Raw genomic sequence first — 18015 nt, 5'->3', positions numbered from 1 at the left:
GTCTGGAAGTGAGAAATTGATGGCCTGTGAAATATGTGCTCTTACCAACTGGTAACAGCATCGTCTGAAGAGTGCACATGATTACACACAACATGACATTTGATTGCATTTGCTTGTGTGCAAAATAAGAGATAAATGTATGTATGAATGTCTTACACTTGTCTTATTACTCTTTGCCAAGTGCAACCCTGTGCAATTTTACTAATACATATGCTTATTACTTTGGTATTTTTTCGACTCCAATGGCATGGACTGAACATTAGCCACAGAGCAAATATTCCACTGTGTATCAGTGTTGATATTCAGTTCAGTAGTTAAATAATGTTTTTCATTCTTCCAGTCTTTATGTGAAGCTAAGCTAATCGCCTGCTGGCAGTAGCATCATATTCAGTGCACAGACATTTAAGTGGTATTAATCCCCTCATCTAAGCATGATATCAAATAAGCATATTTTTGCAGAATGTCGAACTATCCCTTTAAATTTGCAAAGTGGCAATATGGCAAATGTAATACCAAGAAAGTGAATTAAAATTTAAGAGAACAAGTGAGAGCGAGTATTTAGGTAGTCTAATTTCCTCTCATGCTCCTGAAAGCTTTCCCTAGAGGAATAATGCCTCCAGGTATTGTTCCTCACAGATTACAGGAAAAATATAGTGGGAGGGAGGTGAGAGGTGCAGGCTGGGTCATTAGGGCAACATCACAACTTTCTATGAAGACGAAATGGAGGATAAAGGAGGACATAGTGCGGAGTGAGAGAGATCTATTGTAACAGTGTCTGACTAAATAGAGCGATGAACAATATCTAACTATCCAAGCCAGTTAGAGGGTTATCCAAATGTGAAATGGTTTTGTCTGGGAGTGACAGGATACAGGAAGACAGATGTCACAGACCGAGGAAACCAGTCATGATTAATCGAACATGCAGACTCCCGCTTTCCAAAACAGGACATTGAGTAGAACTACATTTACATTTCATTTAAGGTATGTGGCTCTTACCCAGAGTTCATCAGCAGGACATTTAAGACTGAGCTCTAGACCAAGAAATCAACAGTTTTTTCTTTAGAGAGAAAAAAATATATAAATGTAAGTAGTTTCAAAGCCTCTTCAGATCAGCTTTGTCAATTTCAGGGCAACTCGTGCATTTTGACATTTCTCCCACTCAGAGAGAAGAGAAAGACAGCGGGTCAACAAAACATTAGAATTAATTCTTAAATCATGAATATAGGCCTAATATATTCATGGAAACCTGCCAGGATGAGTTGTTGTGGAACAAAGTGTTTAACAAAAGAAATGGTCAGTGGGTCACCAAAATCAGAAGAAATCCTTCTATGAGTGCCGTGATTATCAAGCACATGACATTGCATGGTTATATGCCCAGTAGGTAGTGAGATTTTGCTTTGCTTTGAATAGCTGGATGGATGAACATTTGCTAGTGTAGAAACGCAACATCCAACTGAGCTGTATTGTTTTAAAAAGCGAGTCACAGAAAATTATTTGTAACACCTGCATGAATGCTGAGTATTGAGATCCGATTATAAGGATTTACTGGTCGGATTTATTTTTGCGTCATCAGTCATATGGACTTTTGTGAGAGCTCATTGTGAAGTGTGGGGATGAAGCACGGTGCCTGTGGCGTCTGCAGTCATTGAAGGTCAGAGCTCTGGAAACTATCATCACTTCTCTCAGTGAGGATAACACAGGCCTGCATGAACACACACACACATTTGCAAGCACTCATAGAGAACTAAACACACCTACTTATCTCAAAGCCTTGTTTATGATCCATGATCTATCATAATGTTTATTATTCCCAAACCTAGCTTGACCTCCTATATACTGTATTTAAACTTAATTGCCTCAGTTCGTGATTATTATCAAAGAGACCTCCACCCAAATCATTACACAGCAAGAAATACCTGAAAAAAACATATTTTCAGCCATTGATGAAAGAGCCATGATCATTTCACTGCAATAATCTAGTGTGAGTTTGACAGAGACCAAATCCTAAATGGAGCCTGCCAAAGGCAAAGAGAGTGAAACACATGACAAGGACAAAAATACAGTGAATAATGAACCAATAATTCTCCATCCACAGTTCATATCAGTTAGATTTTGGAAGGTTGTACGGTGTTGGAGCTCAGCCTGTTGTCAAGAGTGTCTGTGTGCCTCTGTGTGACATTCATTCATTGAATAAATCTATACATCTGGACATAATCTGTAAATGCTGTTTGTGTGTGATGTGCAGTCTTTTCACAGGCAGTTTAGTTCTCCAGTGCTTTCCCCGGCCCAAATGTTCTGGAAGTTATCAAAGCTTTCACTTTAAATAAGATGGTGTGTTTCTTAACCTGCTAACTCTTTAAATACACACTCAGCTACAGTATGTTTGCACACAAAAATGGATGACTATATGTATTCATAGTGATTGTTATTTAATAGAGAGACATCATGTTGACTCAGTATGAGCAGGGCTGAGGCACAAACTGGAGGTGTGGCTTATCTGCTGTCACCCCTCTGCCTTTTTCATCTGTCATTGGTACAGTTTTGGTTCCAACACCAAGCTCTGTGTCTATTTACAGAGATGTCCCAGTGAATAGCTGCATGTTACAGTATTTGCATAGATTATGTAAGCTTTCCAGAAATGCAAATTTATCCCAAATGCTAAATTCATTTTTTTTTTCTGATGCAGTGGAATGTTAGTGTTTGTTAACGTCTGGCAGGGTATACTACCAGGGCCATGGATGCAGATTCATACCAGAAATATCTTTAGGGGAATTTTCTGTGGTTTAACCTTTAGCTATTTATCCTTGTAGCATTTATTGAATGTACGTAAAGATAGATGATGTGTCTCCACTTCCTACTGCTCTGCTAAAAAGAAGCCAGGAGCTGCCATCTTGCTTGTGTCTGCGCAGTAGAGTCGGGCGGTGGGATGACGGCCAGTGGGCAAGCACCTCCTAAGTTGTCCCACCACATAACGGAGGTTTGAGAGCGGCTTTCACAGCTGTCATCCATGACGTCACACTCCCTTGTTATATCGTCAAATAACTAATTAAAAACAAACTTATTAGAAAAATTAGCACTTGGACAAACAACAGCGTGATAAGAACAACCTAAAATGACAGAAAACATCTTTGTGAAAAATTGATTTGACGTGTACTTTGATTTTTTTTCAGCTTGGCTCATATCCAATCCGCTAACATAGAGAGGGCGGGATTTATGTGCTATACCGCAGCCAGCCACCAGGAGGCGATTGCGATGTTTTGGCTTCACTTTTGGGGAGCTGTCATGATGTCCATATTTATATACAGAGTGATAGCATTACATAAACCCAGATGTTTTTGATTTCATGCATCTGGAAGGACTCAATTTTTAGTGTATGCTGTAGTATACATTTTTATTTTAAACGATTAAAATATCATGGCAGAAAAGAAAAATTAGCCACAAGAGCAAAACAAGGTTTAGTCAGGACAAGGGGAGTGGTACAAGGCAAACCTCCCAATAAATCAATGATTATAGACTGAAGTTGGTTTAACTTGCCCAATGGATCAATTGTGCACCCAACTTTTTTCTCACTTTATAAAGATTCACCAGTTTTTAATCTGATCCAGACTGAACAGGCGACAGCTGCAAAACCTCTTTAGTCCTCAGATTGCATCACTGAACAAAATGTTTTACCCTAACTTTAAACACAAAACATGCATTATAAAATTAGTTTGGTAGTTTTAGGTCATTTAGCAGACTTTAAAAAAGATGTAACTTTTAAATTCAAAGTCTTTGCTTGTGTTTGCAGCTTTTGTCTCATGCTGCCCTGCAGCAGCGGCTGCAGGGACAATGTGTTCAAACGTTCGGGAGCTCTCAGCACCCTCCGCAGGCTTGCTGTCTGATTGGCTGAGCACTGACCATGATGTCATCACTGCATGTTATAAGGGCTCTGACAAATAGCCTGGGAGACACATTAGAAGAAACACAGCTCAACTGAAGGGCTGAGTGAGTGAGACACACGGAGGATAAGATAAAGAGAAAGTAGAAAGAAGGACATGTGACAGTGAATACTTGCAGAAACTACCTGAATAGTTAAATCTCTACTTTGTATGGGAGGCAGGAAGCAAGACAACTACCTGTGGAGGTTTGTACTTTTATTTTTGATTAGCCTGTTAAACATGTTTTGTAAGCTGTGCTTGCTGAAGCCTAGCAGGATGTAATGATTTTGCTTTGTGGTGTTAGTGCCGTCATTGTTGTTGTTGTTGTAAAACCAATAACAGACACATCAGTACAAATTTGTCAGTGATAATTTTATTTACACATGCCGTTTGAATGAAAAGTGCTTGTTTTCATTCTTCTGTCCTTATCAGGCTTCTGTTAGATTCAAATTGTGATCTTCACCTCTCTCTCTCTCTGTGCTATGTGTGTGTGTGTGTGTGTGTGTGTGTGCGTGTCATTCACATATGGTCTCCTCAGATGGGAAGCACAACCCCCCCAGTGTACCTCAATGTGAGTGCAAAGATGATCAACTCGTCATCAGAACCAGCTAAGAATGAGGAGGGTTACAGTGAGGCAACAATGATCCTGCTGGGCATGATCATGTCCTTACTCGTCCTGTGCATTGTCTTCGGCAACATCCTGGTCATAACAGCGATTGCCCGCTTCCAGCGTCTCCAAAATGTCACCAACTGCTTCATCACATCCCTGGCCTGTGCCGACCTGGTAATGGGTCTCATCGTGATTCCTTTCGGCGCCTGTTACATCATCTTCAAGACCTGGCACTTTGGTAGTTTCTGGTGCGAGTTCTGGACTGCAACTGATGTGCTCTGCGTGACGGCAAGCATCGAGACCCTGTGTGTTATAGCCATAGACCGTTACTTGGCTATCACTTCTCCCTTCCGCTACCAGTCAATGCTGACCAAGTGCAAAGCTCGCATTGTGGTTGTGCTTGTGTGGGTGATTGCAGCCTTGATATCGTTCCTGCCCATCCACATGAAGTGGTGGATATCAGACGATAAGGAAGCTAAGGCGTGCATTGAGAACACTAACTGCTGCGAGTTCTACACCAACATGGCTTATGCTATCACCTCCTCTATCATCTCCTTCTATATCCCTTTGGTCATAATGGTTTTCGTCTACAGCCGCGTTTTCCAGGAGGCCAAGCGCCAGCTGAAGAAGATTGACCAAAGCGTTGGACGTTTTCATAACAGTGACAACATCAACCTCAAATCTCTAGAGGCCAACAATGGGCGTGGCCACAAGAAGGCCAAGTTTTGCCTGCGGGAACACAAAGCCCTAAAGACTCTGGGAATCATCATGGGGATCTTCACTCTGTGCTGGCTGCCGTTCTTTCTGCTCAACGTGGTGGTTGCCATATGGAAGGTGGAGGATATCGACCTCACCTTCAGGATCCTCAACTGGATAGGTTACGCGAACTCTGCCTTCAACCCGCTGATTTACTGCCGGAGTCCCGAGTTCAGATATGCCTTCAAGGAAATCCTCTGCATGAAGAGGAATCGCCTCAGCAACCCAGGTCCCATGAATGGATACATCTACAGCAGGCACAGTTGGCAGAGTGAGCAACAGGGGAGAAGTAAGGGCAGCTCAGAAGACAGTGACGCCAATGAAGGGTGTATGGGGAAGGGAGCGGAGGTCTGCAGCGTTGTGGACAAAACAGTGGACCCAAATGGGAATTGCAGCAAAGCCCTAACGACTGTTACGACAGTCCTTTAAACTTGGAGCTCTGACACTTCTGTCAACAGGGCAATCCGTTCATGTTTACACTGCTATCATGAACTTTTCCAATTGACTATTGAAGGTAAGGCCAATAAAACTGACTGGTAGTCTCGGGAGACTGCTTTAAAGAAACTGTAATAATCATGTTCAGCTGAGGAAAATCTGTTCTTCTTCCTCCTGCAACACAGTGATTAAATAGATAGATCACTTTTCTTTTTGTTACATTTATTATGTTGATTTTACATCTACCTCACCACATTTTTAATATTTGTTTCTTAACCATTTATCTAAACTATTTCACATTGACTCACTGTCCATGGAGATAATCTAGGGCAGTAACTCAGCAGTTTATTTACTCTACTAAACGATCTCTGGATTATACACAGTCATTGTTAATTATCTGGCTCCAATTTAATTTGCAGTCGTGTTTTTTTTATCTTGGTGTTCTTGGCAAAAGATCACATAATTTACTAGCAAGAAAATGTTTTGGGATTTCAAAGTGAATGTTTTGAGGCTGTAAATTCTGTTCGGGGCATCCTAATTCAGCGTGGATAGTGAATAATATATTTCCATCAGAAAATGGATAAGAAGTATTAAACTTATTGCCTCTTTGCAGCTTTGTTTGAAGAAATACATTCCAAACCAACCGAGATTAATTTTTTGGCTTTATATAGTTTCCAGTTTTTTGATGGATTGTCTAATGTGAAAGATGATCAACACCATGTGTGGCAGAACCTGTCTCCCTCTCTCCCTCTTGCTCTCTCTTCAGTGCTCAGCGGTGTTGTGAGGCCTGGCTCCCTGCATGCTCTAATGTTTTACAGCCTGTTGCATGGGAGTTTCTGTTGCCAACTGATAGCACAAGAGATATGAATGCTCACTGTTATCTCACATCTCACTGGTGCAAGCTGAGAAACGCCTGGGGCCATCCTCTGTTTGTCACTTGATAAAGCCTGTAAGTTTGTATATGTATCAGCAAGATTCCATTATCAGCCCTAAAGATATCTATTACGCATCGGTCCAAAGAGGGCGACATTATGGTTAATCCTGGGTATTGACCTTTAAAGCTTGCAGCTGTTGTATAAATTCCAGTGCATTATTGTTGTAAAACCTTTGCTACTGCATAGTCCAAACAAGTTGTATCTTGCATTCAGTCCACTGGTTCATTCTTGAGACATGCACCCACTATTTGGTACATTATATTGCCATTACATAAGTGTAGCATTAGGGTTAGCAAACTATTATTCTTTTCTTTCCTTTTTGCCGGTGGCAACAGAAATGGTTATCCCTATTGTTGCACAAGCCCCATTTGTTTATTATATTTTGTGGTTGCTGTGTTTCAGTATGTACAGTGTTTACTGAAACCAGAGAAGCCGTTTCCTCCGTCATGGCACAAGGGTACAAACCACGCACAATAATAAACAGACCGTCAAAATAACCAACTGATAACAAAGTTCCAGGCCCGAGATGTGCTGGTGGCTACTCAGGCCTGTAAACAGAGATGAGAAAAACAGTCAGCACTCCTTAGCTGTGCACCTTTCTCAATTCTCCGTGACATGTCCCAGAGCCTCCTCACTGTAAACGGATGTCTGGATCATCATGAAATCCACCAACGTTTAGATCGGCCGCTCAGGAGTCCGCTGAGTAGCGCCTCAGCTGTTCCAGTTGTTTCAGTCAGTTTCAGTCAGTCTCCTTTTCTTGGTGTGCAGTCTCCAGGAAATGCCTCAATCCAGCTGAGCCCAGCCCAATAAACACTAATAAATCCATTATCTCTGCCGTTTAGCTGGAGAATCAAATAACGGCTTCCTAAAAAAAAAAAAAAAAAAAAACTGAGACAGATTAGTAGATTACAAAATAAACAATTCCCAATTTGCAAGTTGTGATCCAAAGGGCCAACGTGAAATGATTCTTTCTTATCACCCATCTTAAGATCACAGGCTCTTGGGACTGTTGTCACTTTTTGATATAGGCAAGCATTAATAAAGGATGAGTATTTAATATGTAGGACTTTAACTAGAGAATTCACCCCAGTCTAAATGGCGTGCATTACTCTCAAGGGAAGTAATAGAGGTGTTGCTGCGGACCCAGTCAGGTTAGCGATCACTAGTATGTTCTGATCGAAGTGACAGCATGCTAAATGTGGCTCCTGGAGGCAGGAGGGGGAGCAGGGATTCTCTGCCAGTCTAAATCGGTGTTAGTGACCTGTGTTTTAGTGCATGTGGCGTTGCCTCTGGAGTAAGGTCAGCTGACGCCGTCAAAACTGTGAACTTTGAATCTCTATGTACTGTATCGCTAGGTTTGGTCAGCACTGTTGTCACAGACCTTAGGAATAGACGTAAATGTGGTGTCATCATACGTCAATGTTTGCCGAGCGAAAAACAAGCTTTCCAGTATGTTCTTTTTTTCCCCTGTTTTTCTTTTTCATGGATTTACATCAAAGAAAATGTGCACGAGGGTTTTTTAACACTTTCACTGTACAGCATGCACAAAGCACAAAACAGATTCTAGACCAAGATTTTGATAAAAGACATGATATTGTATTTATTCACAGACATGAATTGACGCTTAATTAATCAGTCACTGCTGGCTTAAAAAAAAGGAAAACACATTTTCAAGCCTGTATCTAAACCATCTGCTACTTATTTTGGTGCACTTCGCAAGTGATCTTCTGCATGTCAAATCTGTATTTGTGGTGATGTGTTTTGTGGACTTTGGTGCCATTACCTTTTCAAAGTGATCTATTTTAGTCCAAGTGGAGTAGGGTTGTGAAGTATATATCCACACTGCTCCCTCCTGGCAGTGGCCTCTCCTTGCACCTTGACTGTCTCAGAGTTATTAATGGTTACTGTTTCATCAATATGCCTATATAATAATGAATGTAATTCATGTCTTCACCTCCCCATGCTGTAGGACACAACACATTTATGTGCAATGACTCTTGAATGATTAGCTGACACTACAACATTCCAAGCATGGGCGAAGGTTTGGAACCATACACCATGCCTACTGATGCACACAGTGTACATTCAGTTCTCCCACCAAACTTCGACTCTAGATTACCCAGTTTACCATCTGGTATACGGTTATACCAGCTCTGCTAAGATAAAAGATTCTTTTTAAAGTGGATTCTGGGTTACAGACAAGTCTTACGGGATATAATACAATGTGGCACATATATTTTCAGTGTAAAAGAAATTTAATGTACATGGATTATTTATAGTTACAAACAGCTTGAGCATTTTGATGTACGTCATGGAACGACATATTTGAAACTGATCAAGGCTCAGTTGGGCTAATGCTAATGCAGTCTTGATCCATTACTGTTCCTGTTGACTAAAAGTCACCTTTTTTGTGCCCCATACAAAAATAGCTCCCCAGTTACTTAGATTAGGTTTTTCACTGACTTAAAGCAGCACTGTATAGCACTTTTTCATGAAACATTTGTAGAATTTTAAGCATTGAATCCATTTTTGAGTTCATGAACTATAAACAAATAATGGCTGGAGAGTTATGCTGTTCACTTGTACCATAATATCTTTGTGGTCCTCTCTCATGTGCGTGAGGAAGTTCTCCTTCCTGTTTGTGACTAAAACTGAGGACTCATGAGAAATGATTGCTGCAGAGTCTCAGCACAGACGTTGGTGGACTATTCTAATTAGTTGATGTATGTGAATGTGAATTTTTTTATATATATATATATATCAAAGATAAATATTGCTTCAGCCAAAAGTAAACCTATTAGATGTGAACTTCTTTCGTGGCCAGATTGAAAATGTGGTCACTCAGCTGAATGTTTACTAAATGTTTCGTTTTGCAAGTTACTTTCGCACAAGTTTTTGTCACTGTTTGTTGAAGTAATGAAGCCTGTTACAACATGTGGTGTCCTGTGGTATTTATGAAAAGCAAGTATGCTCAAAGCAAGTATGTGCTGTAACATTTGTATTTAAATAAATTATGTACTTGTTGCATGTAATGTCCTCATTGATGTGTCTTTCGTGATCATTAAATTGCACAACAGTGTGTGGTCTACTTTTCTTGTGCAAGCAATGCCCTCAAAAGACAATTTAAACACATAAATTTAATTTTTAAATCTAAAATACGAACAAACTACCTGAAGGTATGAAGCATCTGAGTGAATTGGGCCTGCACACTGACAGCAGCTCAGGCTATTTCAGTATGGGAAAACCAGTCATCAACATGTGATCCAAATAGAATGATGGACAGGAAAAGCGATCAGGATATTATGAAAATCTTTCCATTCTCCTTTTGAAACTGCACGCCTGCCCAATGCTCCGAGCAATTGTAGATTATACAGTGTGCCTAATTCTATTCCAAAAATCCAAGGGAGGAGGACAGTGGAGATATATAGAGCCATAAACATGTCTTGAAATTTGGCACTTAATCAGAGTGGATTTGGTTTCTTTCATGCGCAAAAAATGTGCATCTGCTAAAAGAAGATTGAAAACTTTAAGAGCAGTTATCATGGTTAGGGATATATAGTTTTACAGAAAAAAACATGACCACAACAACATACCTAACAGTCTTTGTATATCACTCCATACTGCACATCAGGCTTTCATGACAAGCTGACAAGTATTTTGGAATAAGATAATACGCTTTCAGTTGGCCACAGGGTTGTTTTCTCTTTTCCTCATTTGACAAAGTGGGTCATTTAACAAGATATATTACATAGATATATGACAAGTTATACTGTACATTGTTAGACTGGGTGAAACATCTGTAACACCTGTAAAATCTCTTTATCTTTAATGCTTTCACTCAAGATTAGAAGAGTGGAAAGATTAGTGTGGATTGATCATTGATATATTTTTGGACTATTATGAGCAGTGTTGGGCAAGTTACTTGAAAATTGTAATAAATTACTTATTACACATTACTCATTGTAAAAGTAATCACACAACTGTATTTATTACTCAGCAGCAAAAGTACCACATTACTACTTTACTTACGTTACTCAGTCGTCAGCGCTGTCAAAGTTGCCTTTTAACAGCTTAAAATCCTCCACACCAACACACTGCATCTTTTGTATTTAACACATACTGAAATAGAACTGACTACATACAGCAGTACCATGCAGAAACCACACTGACATCAACCCTCCATTAATCCCAATAAGACAGCCAGCACACCGACCCCCAAGTGTAAAAGTAACAGAGCGTTACTGGGATTAGTAACTGTAATATAATTACTGTATTTCAAATTGTAATCCCTTATACCACTCGCTACTGAAAAAGTAATTACATTACTGTAACATGTTACAAAGTAATGCTTTACTGCCCAACACTGATTATGAGACTATTGCATGAAACCATCAATCAGTCTCTCCAATCACAAAAAGCCATCTTGTGGCCGGTGAACTACAGCTATTTCAGGCTTTCAGATGTGCACTCAGCCTGATCCACAGAGATGTGTGCAGACATAAGTCTGTGAGATCTGCCGTGTGCTCAGTGGAGCTCAATGACCAAATCTGAATACTAGACAATACTAGAATCAACAAAGAAACTTCGAGAAACCATATCCAACTTATGCTTTAAACAGTCTGCTCTGCCTTCAAAATGTAAGCCCATGCATGGTAATATCTATAATCAGGTTTTAGCGACTCCAAGATAAAAAGGCAATTTTCCCATATCTAGACCTACCATGTCATCTGAGTCACAGTTTGAAAAAAAAACAACGATCTGAAAAGAAGGGATCTGACTATTTTCTCAGATATGTTCATCATGGCAGTGACATACTGCATACAGGGTGTGAGCATGTGAAAACTTTGTCTTGGATAGATCGATAAGTCCCTTGACACTAGAGGAACCAAGGCACCACAGTGTCTGTAGTCCCTTCGCTCCCAAGAGCCACTAGCATGTGCACGTTGGTGTGTGTGTGTGTGAGAGAGAGAGAGAGAGAGAGAGTGAGTGTATGTGCATGCATTGGAGCATCTCACAACATAGCCTGTCCCCTTCTGAAAAACTAGCTCCACCCGACCTGAGGTTATAAAAGCACATATGACCTCAGGATGGGCTTCATTTTGTTTTCAAGGCCAAAGAAAATGCAATAAAACACATCTCTCCAAAAACATTTTACTTCACCAACATGCTATATTCCACTAACATGTTTTCTACTCTCACTCTCTCTAAAATTTTCTCATTCATCAATGTGTCAAACTAATTTTTGTTTCCTATCTGCAGTCAGCCATATGTGTGTTCAGAACATATAAGAATATTGCCTGTGACAGCTGATTTATGTGCTTAAGTCTATAAGACTCGAACCTTGAAGATGGAGACTCTGGATTGTGCTGTGCCAGCTCTTTTCCTTGAGTCCCTTCTTAAAATAATGGAGCCTTTGGCAGTGAAATAGATCATGGTTAAAGAAACAAATCCATGTTAATGTGACGTGCAGAGCAAATCAATTGGCAAAATACCAAGATATCAATGGGATAGATGTGATGTTAGTGATGGGAATTCATTACAGGATGTAAGGGTGAAGGGTTAATCGTATATTGAATGATGGCATAAAAACGCTCTGGGACACATGAGCATAAATGGAATGGCACAGCAGCCCACACACTATCCTTCTTCTACTTCTTAAGGCCCTGTCACACCAGAAAGTGATGCAGCAAAATTCATCCAAGTGTCTTCGGGTTGGAGGAATCCCATTAATTTTTTCCAAAGACAATGTTACGTGCATTTCTATAGCTTAGATCAGCATGAAACTCTCCGAGTACCATCACCAGTCCAAATGAAAATCATGTTAGAAAATATCTCCTTCTTTGATAAAAAGTCAAAAAAGCCTATAAAATGAAAACTGGTGTCCTTAACATGAACCTACAGGGTAAATTGAACTTGATTTGGAAAAAATCACATGGATTTGCTTCACCCCCTTGATCAAATTTACTTATTACAGTGATTTATTCTTCATTCTCCTATTTGCATGCTTACTGCCGTATTCCTTATATCATCTTCTTCTCTTTTACTTATCATGTAACTGTTGCCTTATTCTTTGTGAGTTAATGGCTTCAAAGTTCAAGTATTTCAAGAGAACAAAGGAAGATGACACAAAAACTGTCCAGTGCAGTTCAATGCAGTGCAGGGCTACAAACTGCATACATCTGTTCATGGTTTTCTATGATGAAAAATGCATTCTGGATTTGGTTTAGAGAAGGTCAAGAAAGTGTTGTTAACTGAGTATGCGGGTGGTCGCACATGATGAGTTCACTGCTTACTGTCAGCAATGAGTGATGGATTTTAAAACAGTGTTGCATGACTTAATTTCAAGTGTCAGCTTCCTATTTCAAGTTCTATTAATCTTTTTCTTCTTGTTGCTGCTAATAATTGATGACTTTTGGTTTAAATGTGAATGAATTGGCACACTGACACAGGCAAAAGAGGATGCAGTGTAGCATTTTCAAAATGTGCTCAAGCTCTGTCTTTTTCATTCTCTCCTAATGGCTCAATTATCTGAACAAAATAACATAATTTGCTTCCAAGCAATCAATTTCGCTCTATTTGACTCAGAGCTGGCTCTGGGGCATTGTATTCTTAACAGTAAGCAATTGTATTTGTTGATGGCTTTGTAAAGTATCACTTATTCGACCCCTTATGTAATGCTGCTGTAGTTTGGTTTGAATACAAAAGAGGATGAGATAACTAAATGTTGTAAATTATGCTGTGTACTATGGTGCAGGAATTGACTTTTAAAGAAGTAAAATTTGGTTTTGATTAACTGCAGTTAAGTCTTTTTCTTAATGCCTCTGAGAGGAGCTGTGTGTTACAGAGATTGTATTTAATAACCAGCAGCCTCACTGTTTTACATTCATCAGCAGGCCTGTTGAAATGGATAGCTTACATTAACCATGCAGCTCTTTATAATCGCAACTCACCAGCCTGCTCCGCAGCAAAGAGTGATGTACGGGAGCAGTTTGACAAAAATCAGGCGCAGGCGGGTGGGCTACAATAGAACATATCTTTTTAAGTTACTGTAAATTTCACCGCTTTTAAATAATCCAAAAGAAATAAACACAAACATAGGAAGGAATGTTGTCACATTTTTGCAGTGCTCTTACAAGAGGGAAAATTCATCGTTCTGACCTGTCACAGCCAGGCGTGTCAGGTCATGTCACAACCAGTCTACTTGCAATTGCTTTTTATCCCCTCGACACCAGAATGATCTCCCCCAGCATTCCCTGACATGCTCACATTGCTTACTAAATGAGAGACAAAGATGCTTGTGAGTTAAGCCAACGGATGCCTAATATGGTGCTAAAAATATGCATATAGTATTGTGTGGAGGTTAGAGTACAGAGGAAACCACCCGAGTGTGTCTAGGTGTCTGTGTCTTTGTGTGTGTGTGTGTGTGTGTGGTCTTACAGGCTCATGGTTAATGTCCGGTGGCAAAGAAGTATCCAACAGTAAACCCCGACTTAACAGAGGAGTACACCATGTGAAATGGAAGCTATGTGCTGTATTTAAAACACCACTCAGGCCAATAGTAAATACTTGTGTGTGTGTGTGTGTGTGTGTGTATGTGGTGGGGGGGGGGGAGGGGGGGGGTGCATTTCATCAGACTTATGTCAGTATCTGCTGCTGTTTTATCAGACAAATGCACACAAAGGACCTCATTTGTTATCAATGGTTGCCATGACAAAAGAGCAACACAGTAAAAAGTGACAATATCCCAAGATGTATTTAGCTTTGTTTTGATAGAAAAAACAGCTAGAGTTCAGTGTAGTGACCTAATCCGTGTAGGGAAAATCTGTTTCAATGTGCATGCATTAATAACCAAATTGCACATGAAAGGCAAAGGTTAAAGAGTATGAACACGGCAAAATTTATGTTGTCCTTGAAGTGCAAAGAAAACTATGTTCCAGCCAGTTCAAGTGCAAAGAACTTGAAAGACCTGTTATATGTTGCCAAGACAGTTTTACTGTACCTTCCCAGACATTTACAACTTCACATTTAGGTCACAACCAGTGAGAAGAGACAGCTACTGTCACCATGAACCTGTTCTAATGAAAACCTGTATAGACAACAAATGAAAGTTAATCCTGCTGGCCAAACTTTCATCACGAGCTGCTATAGTTATTCGTTTTGACCTTAATGAGGTTACAGGAGGGCACTGACAACATGGATAATGTTTCAGTTTGCCGCAAGATCATCTTAACTGGAGCAGTCAACCTTAGACAGTAACTTTTCCTCAATATTATAGAGAGCATGCATTCTCTGTTGGAACAAACTGAGAAATGATGCTAAGTGTATGTGTGTGTGTGTGTGTGTGTGTGTGTGTGTCGAGGTGATAAACTCATTTATCTGTTAGGACAGTGAAGGATAATGTAGCCAGAGTTATTATCCCCTGGGAAGAGAGGTGAGGTGGACAAGGACAGGGCAAGGTAGAAAAGTGAAGATGAGTGTGTGTGTGTGTGTGTGTGTGTGTGTGTCCTATGTACAGCAAAGCATGCATGTTTCTTAAAACTTGCTGCTGAAATTGGACCGTGACGAATCAGCTATGTTCCCATGTTTCCACTAAGACTCAATGTTTTTTGTTAAGAACACTAAATGGGCTCTTGCAGTTAACATTAACTAGAACACCAGTGTGTTACCATGTGACTCTATAATTCCATTAAGGCACTGCAGAGATGCGGTGAAAGATTTTGAAGCACTATAGGTCATCATTTTTGGTATCTGACAAGGAGATTGACATCAAAATCATCTTAAAATCATCTGTCTTTGGAAGATGTCAGCATGATAGTGTTCAGTTTAAATTAAATATCCAATATGTACAGAGTACAAAAGTAAACCTAAAGTTTCTCTTTTCTGGTGTGACAAGAGTTTTTTCCAACTGTGTAATTATCCTCAAAGTCTTAGGAAGTAAGTGCATCAAAGTACGTTCTATGCCCCTCCTATTTTATTTTAACAGACTTTGCATTCCGCTATTTTACTGATCACTTAACACCCTAGGGAAGTTTTGACCATGTGCGGTGGTGTGACTGTGACTCTAAAGGAAGCAGGGCCTACGTTTCCTAAAAGGGCAACTTCTTGGTCGTCCTGAAGGCTCAGTTGGCTTGAGTGCTGTCTGACACATCTTTTCTGGTACGTTTTGCAAACACATTAAAGTCATGAAAATAAAAGTCCCCCTCCAACTCAAAAATGTAGGAGACATTTTGTGTCCGGCCGTTAAACTTTTGAACTCGGTAACTGAATATATCAGACAAAAATTATTTTTCACTGCAGGGTATTTTTATCTATCTTAAGACTTGTATGGGGGGGTCTTTAAAAGGTTACTTCCCCTGAAAGTGATAAATTGGTACAAGACTCATGATGTATGTCTGAGAACCGTGATTTGAATATATTTTTCTTACCTTCTATTGTCGTTGTATGCATTGTTTTATGCATTTCTGTGTATGTATGCTGCACTGTTTTCATGGACCTCCGAAATCCACTATTAGTCTGTTTGTTAGCTAACATCCATTATTTATGTTATCTATTAAAATGTTGTATGTTATATTATTTTATATTTTATATATATTTATCTCTTTTTCCTTGCTATCTTTTATATAATTTGGTTGTTTTGCAGCCATTAGTCCTCATACCTTACAGGTGAATATGCAAAACTTAGACACAGATGAATATATAGGCTTATAATAGTTTCTCAGCTTTAGTATTTACTTTCTTATGGAAGAGGATTAGGGCCACATATGAAAAATTTATTTGAATTCTGAGTTTAAAGTCAAAATTCTGAGAATAAAGTCAGAATTAATCTCAGAATTCTGACTTTAATCCCAGGGTTTCCAGGTAATGTGGTATTTTGAAACTGTTATTTCTCAATCTTAAAATGTCATCTAGCAGAAAAGGTCAATGACAATCCCCTTGTTTAAGAAGGAAGTCATAAGAAATTGTGTTACGTAAAAGAGACTATTCATGAAGTCACATGGTGTAATGAGCCAGAAGACAACATCTTGATTAAACTACCTTGTGTTCAGACGACCAGTTATAAACCAGTATCTAGTTTATTTTGTTGTTTTTTAACCTTCACTGTGTCCTATACCAAAGAAATTAGGTAGTTCTACATTTTATGCACTTAGGGTTTCACGTATTGTTTAGTGATGGAATTTTTGGGCCACGTTAGAAAATTCAACCTTTTGTTTTTCTGCTGTTGATATTAATGAGCTTCTGTGGTTCCGCATGAGTATTCAAGAGAGTGCTGAGTGTAAACCTGTAAACTGTAAAGATCATTTGAAATAAGCCTGGGAGTACTTAAAAAGGAAGAACAATTCAGTGCTTGTTTTGGCACAATTGGACTTGTTTTGAACTTGTGCTAAACTCGTGCCTGTGGGGGAAGGAAGAAGCCCGGCAACACTGTTCAGCATGCAGATCATGTATGCAAACATTCCTTCCTTTGGCTCGTTGTGTTACAACAATGTAATCCTTAACCGCTTTTCTCTTTCCTGCCCGCTCTTTTACATTCTGCCAGTTTCATAAAATGCAGGCTAGTTAATGTCTTATTTCTGTTTTTCAAGCAATAATACAAGTATTAGGCATGCTTTTCTCTCCATAAATGTGGTTAAATTTAGGCAGAATCACATGTACTGACCAAATAACTGGATATTTTTGTCTGTATTGTCTGTATTTTAAACTCATATTGTCAGGAAAATGTTGTTCTTCACAGTTGTTTCTTGCTTCAGTGTGATACTGTACATGTATAATGTCATTACTGGACTTTAGGTGGACCCAAGCCCAAAATATGACAAAGAGGACACTTTCCATTATGCTCACTCTGGATTGCTGCCAGGCAGGATGATGGAAATCTTTTTCTCTTTACTCCTCTGTCTCTCACCTGTTCTAAACGGCTGCAGCAGCTGATGTGACACAGGCCAGAGCTAGAGATTGTCTTTGTCTGCCCTCCTTTGGTTATACTAAGGATCAACACCATCATGCTGGCTTTTACAGCAAAGCACAAACCGACATGATGGCGCTCTCTAGTGGTTCTTTTGAGACATGGCATTATTGTCAGAATTAAGGCGCTGCTTCTTTTCTCTGTAGTGGCTCAGAGGTGTCAAGTGTGACAAAAACAATGGACATACCACATGAACAAATCAGAAAGAACAACATTATTTCAGAAAACACTGGACCTCTGGGAGAAAAAAGACATCAGCCCATCCTCTGTCATGGCATGGCTGAACAAAAGGTGGGAAATGTGTGCTTAGCATGTACTGTAGGAAGAAATGTATGGCATTTTTGTGACATATGTGGGAAACCACTGAGTTGAAAATTTTTTGAGGAGGCCTGAATTTCTTCC

At 39.6% G+C, this 18015-nt stretch overlaps 1 protein-coding gene across 1 annotated transcript; it reads left to right on the top strand.

Moving 5' to 3' along the window:
• Positions 1-3938: 3938 nt before the first annotated feature.
• adrb2a (adrenoceptor beta 2, surface a) lies at positions 3939-9680 on the top strand. Its single transcript, XM_044364071.1, has 2 exons — positions 3939-4123; positions 4456-9680. Exon 2 carries the CDS (start codon positions 4456-4458, stop codon positions 5710-5712), a length of 1257 nt encoding a protein of 418 aa, XP_044220006.1. The 5' UTR covers positions 3939-4123; the 3' UTR covers positions 5713-9680.
• The last annotated feature ends 8335 nt before the right edge of the window (positions 9681-18015 follow it).

This window comes from Thunnus albacares, chromosome 10, assembly GCF_914725855.1.
Source record: "Thunnus albacares chromosome 10, fThuAlb1.1, whole genome shotgun sequence".
NCBI classification, from domain to species: domain Eukaryota; kingdom Metazoa; phylum Chordata; class Actinopteri; order Scombriformes; family Scombridae; genus Thunnus; species Thunnus albacares.
Note: the sequence above shows the minus strand (reverse complement) of the source record. Positions and strands in the feature narration are given on the sequence as shown.